The sequence below is a fragment of the Galleria mellonella genome, unplaced genomic scaffold (genome assembly GCF_026898425.1).
Source record: "Galleria mellonella isolate WM207_F2 unplaced genomic scaffold, CSIRO_AGI_GalMel_v1 utg377, whole genome shotgun sequence".
Taxonomy (NCBI): domain Eukaryota; kingdom Metazoa; phylum Arthropoda; class Insecta; order Lepidoptera; family Pyralidae; genus Galleria; species Galleria mellonella.
In genome coordinates this window covers 850,371-865,153 of record NW_026442089.1, presented here as the reverse complement: position 1 = coordinate 865,153, position 14,783 = coordinate 850,371, and the positions used below count along the sequence as shown (strand labels likewise).

The 14,783-nt window shown below is 38.7% G+C and overlaps 3 protein-coding genes across 3 annotated transcripts in view; all 3 read left to right on the top strand.

Moving 5' to 3' along the window:
- Window positions 1–14,783, top strand: part of LOC113521060 (talin-1-like) — a 95,091-nt gene that overhangs the window by 5,957 nt on the left and 74,351 nt on the right. Inside the window, exons 4-12 of the mRNA XM_052897625.1 lie at window positions 426–529; window positions 1,137–1,275; window positions 1,769–1,960; window positions 11,184–11,265; window positions 11,535–11,703; window positions 12,264–12,439; window positions 13,294–13,449; window positions 13,635–13,726; window positions 14,434–14,519. Coding sequence (XP_052753585.1) covers window positions 426–529; window positions 1,137–1,275; window positions 1,769–1,960; window positions 11,184–11,265; window positions 11,535–11,703; window positions 12,264–12,439; window positions 13,294–13,449; window positions 13,635–13,726; window positions 14,434–14,519 — 1,196 coding nt within the window. The remainder of the gene's footprint in view (window positions 1–425; window positions 530–1,136; window positions 1,276–1,768; window positions 1,961–11,183; window positions 11,266–11,534; window positions 11,704–12,263; window positions 12,440–13,293; window positions 13,450–13,634; window positions 13,727–14,433; window positions 14,520–14,783) is intronic.
- On the top strand, window positions 3,605–5,485 carry LOC113520207 (uncharacterized). Its single transcript, XM_026905473.3, has 2 exons — window positions 3,605–3,897; window positions 4,418–5,485. Exons 1-2 carry the CDS (start codon window positions 3,621–3,623, stop codon window positions 4,984–4,986), a joined length of 846 nt encoding a protein of 281 aa, XP_026761274.2. The 5' UTR covers window positions 3,605–3,620; the 3' UTR covers window positions 4,987–5,485.
- LOC128201238 (uncharacterized) lies at window positions 7,300–9,248 on the top strand. Its single transcript, XM_052897606.1, has 2 exons — window positions 7,300–7,563; window positions 8,628–9,248. Exons 1-2 carry the CDS (start codon window positions 7,410–7,412, stop codon window positions 9,155–9,157), a joined length of 684 nt encoding a protein of 227 aa, XP_052753566.1. The 5' UTR covers window positions 7,300–7,409; the 3' UTR covers window positions 9,158–9,248.

Here is a 14,783-nt window from a genome sequence, read left to right as displayed (position 1 = left end):
AAAACGCATTTCCACTTAGAAGGGTACTTCGAACCGATTTTTTAAAGTCACTTGGAAATAGTAATGAGATTGATAAACTTCTTCTTACATGTTGTAGTATGTAAGGGTAGAAATTTTGTACAAAAGTCATCTTCATGGATATTTCTGGCACATTGGTATTTCTGCGATCAGGTAGGTAGGCGCTTGGATGGTTAAGTTTCCGTTTAAAGGCTAAGATAAAGTTTGAAATTGCAAAGTACAGAGGCTTATTGATTAGTCCTAAAAACTGATCCCTACAATCGATGTCGCTTGTTATTTCTGTAATTTATGGCGTAGTTCATGTCTGTCTATAGGAGACGATAGAAGACGAATTCCTTATCGTGTTTCATCCATCATAAATGCTGATCTAGTATTACCTTTATAAGATTCTTATTTGTCCTGTGTAGGTTCTGTGAAGACTTTACTGATCGACGAGTCGAAGCCTGTGGAGCAGCTGATGATGCATATCTGCGCCAGAATCGGCATCACCAATCACGACGAGTATGGACTGGTCGGTATCTACACTTTATTGGTTACTTTATATTTTGTGCACTGTGTTTGGGAAAAGGTCGTGGTTAAAAATTGGTAGCCATTATCTTAATACTACTGAGAGAAATGGAAAATAGCAACTCACCCTTGTACGAGTACTGTTCATTCATTTGTAAAACATACCCATTATACAGCGTCTTCCTGTTTCTCTCTTTGTGGGTGGGAATATTATTTACATTTCTGCTATTAGCTTCTGCTGGCGGGTAGTGAGAAATGATAGATGAGGATGAAGGTTAGTAGGTTCATTGTAATAAATTCACCAGGAATTAACCGCGATAGTTTCCAGGGTGGTCCTCATGGAGGTTTACCTGATAGGGTATATTGTTAGAAAAAGGTCAACTAATTCCCATTACTAACAATCTGTACCCTCTGAGCGGGTATTTGTGTACCTGTATGTCTTTGTTGTGCTAGCTGTCATACCTCAGAATATTGCTGCATCACGACAAGTACAGGATAATCTAGTGTAGAAAGTAAAGTGATGAAGCAATTTAAGGAAATGTAGTGATGAAGAAAATGAACAGATACTAGATTTGTTAAAGGTTTGATCATTTTCTATTATTTTTCTGTAGTGCCCCGACGACGACGTAGAAGAAGAGGAGAAGCCAATGCCAGCAACAGGCACCCTCACCCTCAGAAGGGTCAAACAGGAGAAGGAGAAGGATGTGATGCTGGAACAACTGAGCAAGAAACTCAAAACGGATGACAACGGTGAGAGCCATTGAAAATAATTCATCATCATTTTCATATCAGCCGTTAACTGTCCACTGAATATAGGCCTTCCCCTATTTTGCCAGTAGTTGCTACGCTTGGGAGGCGGGTTGGCAACCGCAGTTAGGCTTTGGTGATGCTTTCAGAGGGACATTGCCTCCCATCGCTTGACGATTAAGTTCCCGTACTCGCCTCTTGTAAGAGGCAAGTACGGGAACTTAATCGTCAAGCTGTAGCATCTATGGAAAAGGAAGAAGTGGCTCATACTATGCCAGGATCACAAGGCTTACAAAGTACGGAGGCGTAACATCATCGGCGTCAGGAACGCATGAGGGGTACCACGAGCTGCAGTGTCGATTGTGATGTCCATTCTGCCAGATGGTGTCGTTCACGTCTTTAGGCGACTGTTGCCATTTTGTATCAGGTGGTCCGTAACTTTCCTTGCCATTCTAAGTAGGTACTATAAACAAGTTACAATTCCAATTATGTCCAGTGCAATGGCTGGACAAGCACAAGACCCTTCGCGAGCAGGGCGTCGGGCCGCGGCAGAGGCTGCTGCTGAAGAGACGGCTCTTCTACTCCGATCGTAACGTGGACGCGCGCGACCCGGTGCAGCTTAACCTGCTGTACCTGCAGGCCAGGGACGCCATCCTCAACGGGAAGCACCCCGTTACTGAGGACAAAGGTCAGTGGCGTATTATTGACTAGCTTTCTGCCCGCTACTTCGTATGTTCAGAATTGGGAAAGACAATGAAATAGATTTCTTCTAGATGGCGTCAAAATAAATTATACGCCAGTTTTTAAGTTAGATCTTCAGGATTAAGACAGTGAATTCAGTTTGGTGCAGTAGTTTTTGTTGTTGTTACCGGACAAACATATTGTAGACAGTCGAAATTTCTAAAAAATATTGATTTAATAATAATATACTTTATTACTCAGACTGTAATTTGGTCCATTTTGTTAGTAACAGTTTTCTTACAAACTATGTTAGTAAAAAAGTAAAGCAAATTAATTTAATTAAAGCAGTTCACTCAGATGTTTGCCAGCCGACTAGATCAGCATCTGAATGAAATGCCCAATTATAGGCGAGTTATATTTGTCGCCTATTACTTTTAGAATGCTGTTTAGCTTCTACAGTTCTTATTAAGATCTCTTATGTTTTTTTGTTTTTTTTTTAAATCCGCTATATACAGACATCGTTCAGTTACAATTTTGTTATGTTAGTAACAGAGGAAATAATAATAAATAAATAATTTCTTATTAAGGTTACCAGGACACACTTTTATATTTTACCTAATTTTATGATTTTTGTTAATATTGTTCTCTCTAATTTTTACAAAACTACTAGTATATTTTGAAATGGCTGGATTTATGTTGTAAGGCACTTGAAAGTGCCAATGTCCTTGAAAGAACATTTTGCACGCCAATGTTAGCAAAACATGTTAGAACTATACAAATCCTACAATGAACAAGTATGTCTTTGCACTTACGTACACATGTTTGCAAATAAATTTATCTTTATCATTACAAATTATTACATATATAATTATAGTTGGGTTCATTCGACATGCAACAAAATACAATGATTCATGTAGACAGAATCCAGCCTACTCGCTAACATAGCGAGAAATGTTTAATATATATTTTATTAGTTCGTTTCCTAGATTAGTCTGAAATAGATTCGTTTCCGGCACTTCATTCAGGGGGGAAAAGGGCTTCTTGGCAATCATTATCACCCATTAAACAAAAAGAAAAAAAAGGCACTATAATGCAGGTAAGCACATTGTATTGTGTGAATGAATCACACAATACAGGGGGGAAAGGGATTGTTAGTAGTCTAATGAACCCATTGCTAGCAATACACCCTATCAGGTCGAACTCCACGTGGTTCTCCCTGGATACCATCGTGAACAATTATTTTTGAATTCGTCACGATGGACTAACAGATCTGCTTCATCCTCATCTATCATCCTTCACTGGTGCCCCGCCGGTGTATACCGATAGCGCGGGCGGGGTTACCATTCCATTATCATCCATTTAAAAAAAAATTACACAATACAATGTGTTTGTTTACCTGCAATATAGAGGCGGTTAAACTATAAAAAGGTCTTTCAAAACATCTATCGCAAACGAGTTTTGTACGGTGCGTTAGTAAACAAAACCTCTGCATTGTAAGCGCTATTCTGCATTCGAAATGAACTCCTCACACAATATTAGCGACCACGCGTCGCGTGTACGACCTCTCATACGATATCTCTCTCTATCGTACACTTTAATTCAATATCTTTGTAGTACACAATAGAGTATATTTTGCTCTACATGTAACTAGCTAGGAATACACCTCGATGTACCGAGGCGCGGGCCCGACCCGACCCGAGTGCGCCCGAATCGATCGCCACCCGACCGACCGCCGACACGGATACGACGCCTCATTCCGAACCGCGCAGGTCGCTGCAACGACGTCTGAAGCTTGGATAATGTTCAACGAGAAAGTCGACATTAAATTAATACAACTTGTTAAAGACAATCCGGTATTGTACGATTTCAACAATGCGAAATATATGGACTTCAACGCGAGGGAGGTGGCGTGGCAGAGAATCGGAGATGAGTTGAAACGACCCGGTGAGTGGATTTCGTACATTTACAATTAACGACGTGGCCCGTACCACGGTTTGCGTTTGCGGGAACTTGCCTCGCCTGCCGTGGTAATGAATGGTAATGAATAAATGTTTTTTTTTTTTTAGATAGTTTTATGGCTTTGGATATTTCCTTTTAGCCCATCTTTAATATATATTACTGTATCAATTGGTGATGTACTTATATTTTTATTATATGTGATTATTACGTGAATATTGACGTAACTATACTTTTATTTATCTATTTATAAAGTTAGACACATAACTTAATCTACTCTTCTCTAACTTTAATATCTATTAATTATTAATATGAAATATTATTACCGATATAATTATTTACATAAGACCATAATATACATACATTTAAAATTATACCATCTGGTTGTACCATTTTTCTTTATTTTAATATCGCTGAATAATTATTATTACAATAAATTGTCCAGTAATAATTATACATAATTTGTATTATTTAGTAATTCGATTAATAAAAAAATATCTATTTGCAGCCGCTGATTGTAAAGTTAGATGGATAAATATAAGAGACGTGAACAGAAGGATAATAAGAAAAAGTTTGCAAAATCCTGGACCTCACAATAGACTGTACAAGTATGAGAGCCAGCTGTCGTTTATGAGGCCGTTCTATCGAGATATATTGATTCAGAACACCGAGTTTGAATCCGATGACAAAAGCGACAAAGATTGGAACACGGAGGAATGCGACCAACAAATGAACTGTTCAAACGAGAGCGATGATTCAGATTACTCCATTAAAAAGACAAAAAATAAAGTTTCCAAGGGCTCAAAAAAGAAAAAGAAACGGTCGTATGAACAAGAAGAGAAACCAGCGACGTCGAATTTTAGTGAGACTACAATGGCATCTGATTTTGATCCTTCAGATCCGGTAGATGCGTTTTTACTTAGTATCGGTGCAACTTTGAAAACATTTTCTCCATACCATTTAAATTTAGCTAAAAGTAAAATATTTACAGTTGTACAAGAGCACGATTTACAGCAAATTGTTCAGAAATCAAACGATGTTAAGGTTTCTACATCTGATACAATGTATCTTCCGTAAATGACATAACTACAGAAGTTATTGTAATGGTCACAAAACATTCAGAAAAAAAGGCGTTTCAATTATTTTAAAGTAAAATAATAATACATGAGAAATGATCAAAGGGGTCATGACTTTCTCCAGTATTGTTTTTGCTGCATGTTTGATCAAAAATTATATTTTTTATTAATTTTTGGTGTATAATTTTTTTTGGACGCATTGAAACGTGGTTCGAATATTGCAAATCGGAAGTTTTGAAATCATCAAAAGCGATGGAAGTACTGTATTTTTATATTTTTGGCATTTATCTAATAAATAAATAATTATTATTACACGCTAATATTTTGTCTCAAAAACCGTATTTTTTAAAGACACAAAGCAAGTGTTTCAAATGTGTTAACATTAAATTAGAAAACAAAAAGATCAAAGAGTTAGTTTTTAAATGTACTGCAACTATATTTGTTTTTTCTGTTTTATTAGTAGAATTGTATTTGATGAAAAATAATAAATATTGAAATTATTTGGTATTTTTTATTTTGCTCAAGCTTTGGACAATACCTATTATTTTAAAACAACAAATATAAATTACAATTACATTTTTTTTATTTCGAATTTGGGAGAAATTATATTATTTGTGTGCGAGTATTTCATGAGTTCTCGTAGTTATATGTAGAATCAATGTCACTAGTGAACGCACACATTCATAAGTCTCGCCATCCGCTGGCGCGCATCGTGCCCGGCGCCGCGCCATAATCGCCAGCTCTGGTTATCATATAGTGTTGCTACTCGTACTAATCGATTATCGATTATTTAATCGTCTTCACTCAGAAAAAATTTACTTACACAAAAAATCAATTGGCCTATCGATAGTCACAATTGATTAAGTTTATAGTATCGATTTGAAGTACTATCATCATCGTCGAAATATTTATTTATTTAACACTTTATTGCACCAACATAACAGGATTTGTTGAACAATTTTCAATAAGTATAGTGTAGTACAAATCCTGACAACCTTTGGGTAAAAAAAATTAAAGCATAAATAGGTAGGTGGCGCGTTAAAAAATAGTTAATTAAATTGACATAAATTACTTACTATTGTAATTGTTATTATTAAAAATAATAATTTAAGTGACATGTAGTAGTAATATTATGTCCTGAATAAGGAATAATCTAGCGATACTATTGTTAGTAAAATAGATTATTGCTACTTCGAAATAATGTATTTCTAAGGTGTGATGGAACGGTAATCCCGTTTGCGCTATCAGTAATAAGAATAAGAGCGGGTCAGTTAGCTCATCATGACGAATTTCACAACAGTAAACCGCAATGACTTCCAGGGGGAATCGTGTGGAGGTCGATCTGATAGGATATATTGCTAGCAATGGGGCCGCTAGTCTCCAATAATAATAATCTATTCCCTCCCTCAAAACAATATGATCGATCATTTTTTTTTAATCCATTATTTAAATAGTAACAATAGCACTTTAATTGATTAATTATAAATCGGTTACTCTTCATTTATTATTTCGTAAAACCGATTATGTATCGATTATTAAAGTAGCTGCCCCATTCGAATTACCGATTAATAAATCGATACTTAACGATTATATCATCACTAGTTGGTACGCGTGACGTCTCGGGCGGTGCTCGCATCGTGCCCGCTCCTTCGCGGCCACGCCTCGCCCCTCTGTGACTGATAAACTACGTCATTTTAATGCGGTCGACGCGGCCATAGCTCTATGTTCATGGGAAATTTTTCAATCGCACATTTTATTATTGGAACATGACTTTAATAATATTTTTATTAGGTACAATTTATAATTATTTATTTGATAGATAGATAATCTTTATTACCATTAATAATAATATTTAAAAAAAAACATTAATAAAAAGAAAAAAAACAATTAATTTTGCTGGTTGCTGAAGCCGCCTCAGCTGTTGCTATATATATACAGCTCCAGCGAGATGTACTCATACAGCGCTGATTTACAGGCGGCCTCTTAACTTCTTTACTTTTAGCATGCGTGCGGGTCACCAATATAGTAACTATAGTAATATATAACCATAGTAACTATGTTATTACATAAGCATGTATGATTGTTAGAAATGCGGACTACCAGTCCCATTGCTAGCAATTCAGATGTATTCTAGATGTATTCATCACGCTGGGCTAACTGACTTGTTTTTTCATTCTCATCTATCATCCTTCACCGGTACCCCGCCAGCGTATACCGATAGCGCAGACGGAGTTAGCATTCCATTATCATGCATTAAAAAAAGTATGCATATAAATAGCTAATTCGGCTACGTAGCCCATCCGCCTCGACGCGTATCCGTATCTGTGACGAGTGCGACGTTGCCGTACCGCGCGCGTTGTTCACGTGACGGGGCCGCGCCGGCCTCCAGTCGCCGCGAGACGGGGCCGCGCTGTGCACGACACGATGCCTCTACCATTCAACAAAGCGTTGGATTTGAAGCTACTCGAGCTGGTGAAGGACAACCCTATTCTATACAACTCGAGGCACACGAAGTACGTGGACTACGACGCTAGGGAGGTCGTTTGGCAGAAGATTGGCGATGCGCTGAATAGGCCTGGTGAGTTCAGTTTGATTACAAATTATATTGCGCGGTAAAAATAAACCGGCGGGGGGGGGGGGGGGGGGGGGAGGGATTGTTAATAATGGGGGTTCAAATAGTCCCATTACATTACATTTACCAGAGGGAGACTTTGTACAAAAGTCGATTGCTTAGGTACCTCTGTCCTATTCGTGTTTCAACCGTGAAGCAGTTGTGTTTGCATGGCTGTGTTTCGGTTTTGAAGGTTGGGATATGGTGTGAATTTACTAGGTACGGAGGAATAACACCTGAGTCCTCAGGAATAGCAACTCATGGGGGGTATCATGGGCGAAATAGTATATGTACTCTGTTATGTCCATGGTACTGCTCATGTATATAGGCGACGGTTACCACTTTCCATCAGGTGGGCCGTCAGCTTGTTTGCCATTCTAAGTTGTATAAAAAAAAAAGAACTAGCAATATATCCTAACAGGTCGACCTCCGCGTGGTTCCCCCTGGAAACCATCGTGTTCAATTCTAGTTGAATTCGCCAGGATGGGCTAACTGACCTGCTTTCATCCGCATCTGTTATCTCTCACTGGTGCCCCGCCAGTGTGTACCGATAGTGCAGGCGGGGTTACCATACCATTATCAACAATTTTTTTTAATAAATGAAAACGGAATGATGACGCTTGCGCTATCAATACACGCTGGTAAGCCACTAGTGAGGGATGATAGGTGAGGATGAATGCAGTTGGTACACCGTGACGAATTTGACTAAGAACTAACCATGATGGTTTCCAGGGAGAACCGCGTGGAGGTCGATCTGATATATGATGAGTATATTGCTGTTAATGAAGCAGTTAGACTCCATTATTGACGAGGGATGGGCAGCAGCGTCCCTCTTAAAAGACAACCAAACCCTAACTGCGGTTGCCAATTCGCTTGCCAAACGTGGCAACTACTAGCTTTCTTTCTTTCCTTTCCTTCCTATCCTTCCTATCCTTCCTTTCCTTTCTTTCCTTCTTTCTGTTTTTCTTCTTTCTTTCTTTCATTCTATGTAAAGTATCCAAGGTTATTTATTTCATTTATATATTTTCCAGGACAAGTATGCAAATCGCGATGGATCAACATCAGAGATATGATGCGGAGGAAGGTGAAGGAGCGGCTGAGGAACCCTCACCACCGCATATACAATTACAAGTACGAGGAGGAGCTAGCGTTCATGCTGCCCTACTTCAAGGAGCCCGCCTCCAACACCAGCGAGGAATACCCCGACTTCCTAGACGAGGAAACTGGTCAGTTGACGGAAGTGGAGATGCCGTCGACTGTGTTCGTCGACGAGAATGAATACGACTCTACAGATACGAAAGAGGTTAAATTGAACGTGAGAAGGCGTAATCAAGAGGGGTCCGGCTCAAAAGAAAATGATACTGTTTATACGGAATTGAACCCGACAGACCCCATAGACGTGTTCTTAATAACAGTTGGTACAACGCTAAGGAAGTTCTCACCGTATTATTTGAACCAGGCGAAGAGTAAGATCTTCCAAGTGGTACAGGATTACGAGCTCGAGCAAATAGTCAACAAGGACGCCCAGACGGACACGGGCGGCGGGAATACTAACAGATAAAACTGTATTTTTTTTATAAACATAAATTTTTTTTAGTTATTTAGTATAAGTGCTGTTAAGAGTTTATTATTATATATTTTTATACTGCTAATTATGTTGTTTTAATTATGAAATTAATAATACATGTTATTATAATAAGAAACGTACCTATTTTCCAATGAAAGTCGCCCTAGACGGTCGTATGTCGACCAAATAGGCGACGTGCTGAAAAAGGGCCACATTAAAAGTACCCGTAACCGGCGAGCGTGTATGGAAAGATTGATGAATGTGGACGAAGCGAAAGAGGTTTGTTTGAGTCGAAGCATTTGGCGTTCCATCGTTTTTGTCTACCCTAATGGGAGACAGGCGTGACAGATATGTATGTATGTATGTGACGGAATTTTCGTAAGAATTTTGTAAGATAAAAAAAAAAAAAACTACAGTCGAAGGATACAAAAATAAAAAATCAAAAAATTATAAAATAATATTAAAATTAATAATTTAATTCTAATTACAAAAACAATGAGGTGTCGATTGGTCAAACTTGAAAAAAGCCGCGAACAATGGCAGTTTCCTCGGAAAGTCGCCGGCGCGTTGCGTTGTAATGACCTCACGGCAGGTGGTACGATGCGCTGTGTGAGGGTTGCCGCTTGTGCAGCGTTTTCCATGAATTACATCTTCGTAACGAATAGGCTCATCTAGATATCCTTTCATTTTTGTATAAATAAATTATAAAGTTATATATATATTTTTTTTTTTTGGTGGATGAAAATGGAATGGTAACCCCGCCTGCGCTAATGGGATACGCTGGCGGAGCACCAGTGAAGAGTGATCGATGAGAATGAAAACAGGCCAGTTAGCCCATCATGATGAATTCATCAGGAATTAACCATGATAGTTTCCAGGGGGAACCGCGAGGAGGTCGACCTGGTTGGGTATATTGCTAGCAATGGGATTTTTAGTCTCCATTACTAACAATCCCTTTCCCCCCTATAAAGTTATTATTTGCGTTTTCTATTAACGATGCCCTTCTATCATGTTTGTTTCTGTAAAATTGGTTAACCGATCTACAAGTACATTTGTACAATAGACTTTCAGTACTGTAACTGAGTAACTGTAGTTACTCTTTTCCTTACTTATTTTATTTCTTTATTTCGTTCTACGAGATTCGTCATATTTCCTAGTGTATATATTTTTATATCACAATTCAAAATATCTTTATTCATGTAGATTTATTACAGTCTCTTAAGTTTATCTCTAATAAAAGTCTAATAAAAAAGTAAAAAAAATCTAAGTCTCTTTAGTTTACCAGAGGGAGACTTTGTACAAAAGTCGATTGCTTGGGTACCTCTGTCCCATTCGTGTTTCAACCGTGAAGCAGTTGTGTTTGCATGGCTGTGTTTCGGTTTGAAGGGTGGGATATGGCGTGAATTTACTGGGTACAGAGGAATAACATCTGAGTCCTCAGGAATGGCAATGCGTGGGGGGTATCATGGGCGAAACAGTATACTCTGTTATGTCCATGGTACTGCTCGTGTCTATAGGCGACGGTTACAACTTTCCATCAGGTGGACCGCCAGCTTGTTTGCCATTCTAAGTTGAATAAAAAAAAATATATGTCAAATCTACCGTGTATGTATATGTAGTATATATTATTTGTTATAATAAGTAGCCTAGTAAACAATATGTATTTGATGCTTTTGTGCCTTATACGTAAAAATTATTAATTCACTCTTGCGCCACCTGCCCACTTCTATATGTTCTCCTTTAACCAAAGATTGTCTGTAGATCGCCCTAGCGATAACACCGCCTTTTGTACCTTTATATGTATATTTTGATCTGTACTCCATGCTACTGTATTTTACTTGAATTGTTTATATGTCATTGTTTATTTTTATGTTTTGGTGCAATAAAGATTTAAATAAATACAATATCAGGTAATCCCTTATGGACTCCTGCAAGATGACTTCGCCTAGTGCGAGGTACATGTTGCATATTTCTTGTGTTTAATAAATAAATAAATACATTTTTGTTTTTTTTTTTTCAGCGGTCGTATTCGCCGGTATCCAGTGTCAGATATGTTACGGAGATTTTCATGAAGAAAAACACAGGGCCGGACTAATTGAGAAGTAAGTATCTAAGGTTACGAAATAGGTAGTTAATTTGTGTCCTATTTAAAATTACAATTGGACTAATATACTTTATAAGAGACGAGAACTACCACGATCATTGAGAAAAGTTATAATAATGTATACGGGTAAATTATATCCTAACTTAACACATAATTATATACTGATTCATGCAAGCAAAGTCACGCGAAACAGTTAGTTAATAATATTAAGTTTGAAGAAAACCTAGGTACGTTGAATATATTTCTTAGTCTAGAAAATGTTCTCAGTCTGAAGGAGTTTCTCCCGGAGCAGTACGCGAGTTCGTGGGGGATAGAGAAGAAGATCCTGAAGGAGCACAGGAAGCACCAGGGCGTCAGCTCCATTGATGCCAAGTACCTGTACACAAAGACTGCACGGGATTTGCCTACTTATGGAGTCACTTTTTTCTTGGTCAAAGTCAGTACCGTAATAAAATTTGGTAGTATCTTTTTATATCACCATATCAGCATTTAATCGTTCACTGCTGAACATAAGCCTCCCCCTTGGGGGTTCTGCTTAAAGATATTTAAGAAGGACGCTGCTGCCCATCAGTCGCCCTCCCTTAGTCGGTTCTTATGACACCCATGGGAAAGGAAGGGGTGGCCTATTCTATGCCAGGACCACACGGCCACTTTTATTTACTGCTTCGCAGTTTTCTTTTAGATGTATTTGTCAAAAATGTAAGTTTCTAGACTTGTTTTTTTTATAGATTGAAAATAGAATAGTAATCCTGCTTTCAATGCCAATAAGAAATAATAGGTAATCATGAAGTTAGGTTACTTGCTCTATCGTAGCAAATTCACCAATGGTTTCCAAGGATGACTGCATGAAAGTTAGTCTGTTATATTCCTAGAAATAAGACTGGTGGTTTCTATTACTAACAGTCCCCCTCCAGTTACCGTCACTATTTACAAGCTTCATTAGTATGCGTTTGCCACTTTAGTGGTATAAAAAATGTGTGTTTAAATCTTTTGCAGGAGAAACACAAAGGTAAGAAGAAATTAATACCACGTCTCTTGGGTATTAATGCGGAAGCGATCCTTCGCTTGGACGAAGTGACCAAAGAGATCCTGCAGGTGTGGCCGCTGACCCATGTCAAGTCGTATCAGGTCGGCACCTCCAAGACCTTCTCACTCAACTTTGGTGAATACAGGTTAGTCTCATATTTTCAAGCACGAAAAACACCGAAGTGTCGACTAGGTGCAGTTGTCATTAAGTCTTTTTTTTTATGCAACTTAGAATGGCGAACAAGCTGACGGCCCACCTGATGAAATGTGGTAACCGTTGCGTATAGACGTGAGCAGTACCATGGACATAACACTGTATATATTATACAGTAGTATATATATATATATATACATATACTGTTTCGCCCATAATGTCCCCCATGCGTTGCCACTCCTGAGGATTCAGGTGTTATTCTTCTGTACCCAGTAAATTTATGCCATATCCCGCCCTTCAAACCGAAACACAACTGCTTTACGGTTGAAACACGAATGGGACAGAGGTACCCAAGCAATCGACTTTTGTACAAAGTCTCCCTCTGGTAGTCTATTAACAAGTTAAGATTTTTAACACTTTTATAGCATCTAAGCTCTCATTTTATGCTCTATCTCTCATACATATGCCATAAATTTTGATTATCAATTGCTTTCCATGGCTCAATGGTACCGCCACTTATTGATTTAAACAGTATCATGGACATTACAGATCGCTGTGACACTCACAGTACCTCTCATGCGTTGTTATTCCTTGGCACTAAGTTGTTATGCTTCTATACCCTGTAATTTAGGTATTATTAAGCCAAAAAATAGCCCTGCAAGCACAACTAACTGGAAGCAAAAACATGAGTGTGATCTGTAGATAAATGTTATAATCCTTTTAAAGATTATCTATCCCGAAGAGTCATGTCTATGTCTCTGCATGAACATGTAAACTTTGAAGAAGTGGAGAGACCACTCTAGAGAAATGTAAGTGATCAAACAAACTTTTTAATCCAATTTTTAGTGACAAAGAATATTGCGTGAAGACCAACGACGCGATCCGCATTCGCGACATCCTGCAAGGCTATATAGACATAATAGGAAAGCGACTAGCTGGTGTCTACAATAACACTCTTCAAGAACATGCTGCCATCAGCGAAGAAAATATCATAGTATCTAAGTAATTGTTTTTTTTTTAATGCGATGTAAATGATTAAAACAGAGCATTGGTTTATCTGGAAAGATCTTTAAAATATATCATTGTTATAATAGAGAAAAATAATTGCTACATATACATTTTTTGATGTTATTTTATGGTAAAGTTGTCGAATTAATACTTACAATTGTTAAAATGTATATTTCCAGAGGGAACATCATTCAGCACGTCGGTCAGGGTCCATCGAAAATTGTCGAAGAGACGTTTATTGGACCATCGAAACTTATCAATTTTCAACCAGGTAGTCATAACATCAGATGAATATAACTGTAGAATATTTTAAATTTAGATGCTTTGTTGATATTTCTTGCCCAAAATGTTCTCCTTTAGTGATCTGTTCTGATTCTAAAGTAAAGGAACAAGAAAGTGCGACCTCAGTCTCCCGAGTCACTGCAGTTTGTGACTAGTCTTCCGGCAGACTCTTCCGGCCCCCGGTCCCCCCACTGATGCAGTAGCCAGGTCCACTCCAGTTTTCTCCTTTGCCACGACTACTACACCAGGGATTATGCACAGGCGGCGGTTCAGCCTCCCAGGGCGGAGATTAGGCAATCCCTGTGTTCGGGAGCCCAACAACCTGCGGGCGGCCAGCGAGCAACCGTTTCACCGGGTCTACCTGAACGCTGTGTCGGCACTTCGCGCCTGCCCAGCACGAAGACAGTATTAAAACACGCTGGTCCCTCCAATATCGGCACAATCCCTCCCCAAGATGGAACTGGAAACCTGACTCCCCGCAGGAATACGACGCTTTTAAAACAGCGATGTTTAACTGCGAACTTCTTCAAGGTGGAGGTCCTTTCCCAGGCGGGCGGTTGCATTTATGAGCGAGAGTCTCCCACTGTGCCCTACCTCTCTAGATTTTTAGTTAAATTTTTAAAGAACTGGGTTTGTTGCAATTGAAGTCGGTTTTTCTTTTGCAGAACAAAATATTCAAATATTTATTTATCGTAGGTTCAGTGGCTTCGCACGGCACTCAGCTAGTTACTGTCCAGCAGATGATGGTCACCAATTTGAGTTCCAATCCACAACAACCTATTGTAAGTTATATTGCTTAACTGTAACTTTTAGATGCCATTATTTTTATCGGTATACGCTGGCAAGGCACCAGTAAGAGGTGACGATGAAAGCAGGTCAGTTGTGAGGATTTTATTAAAATTATACCACGATGGTTTCCAGGAACCACGTGGAGGTCGACCTGACAGGATGCAATGTCGTAGCTGTATTTACCTGGTGGCAAGCAAGCACACAGCTCGTCTGATGGTAAATGGTCACTGTAGCCTATGGACGCCTGCAACACTAGG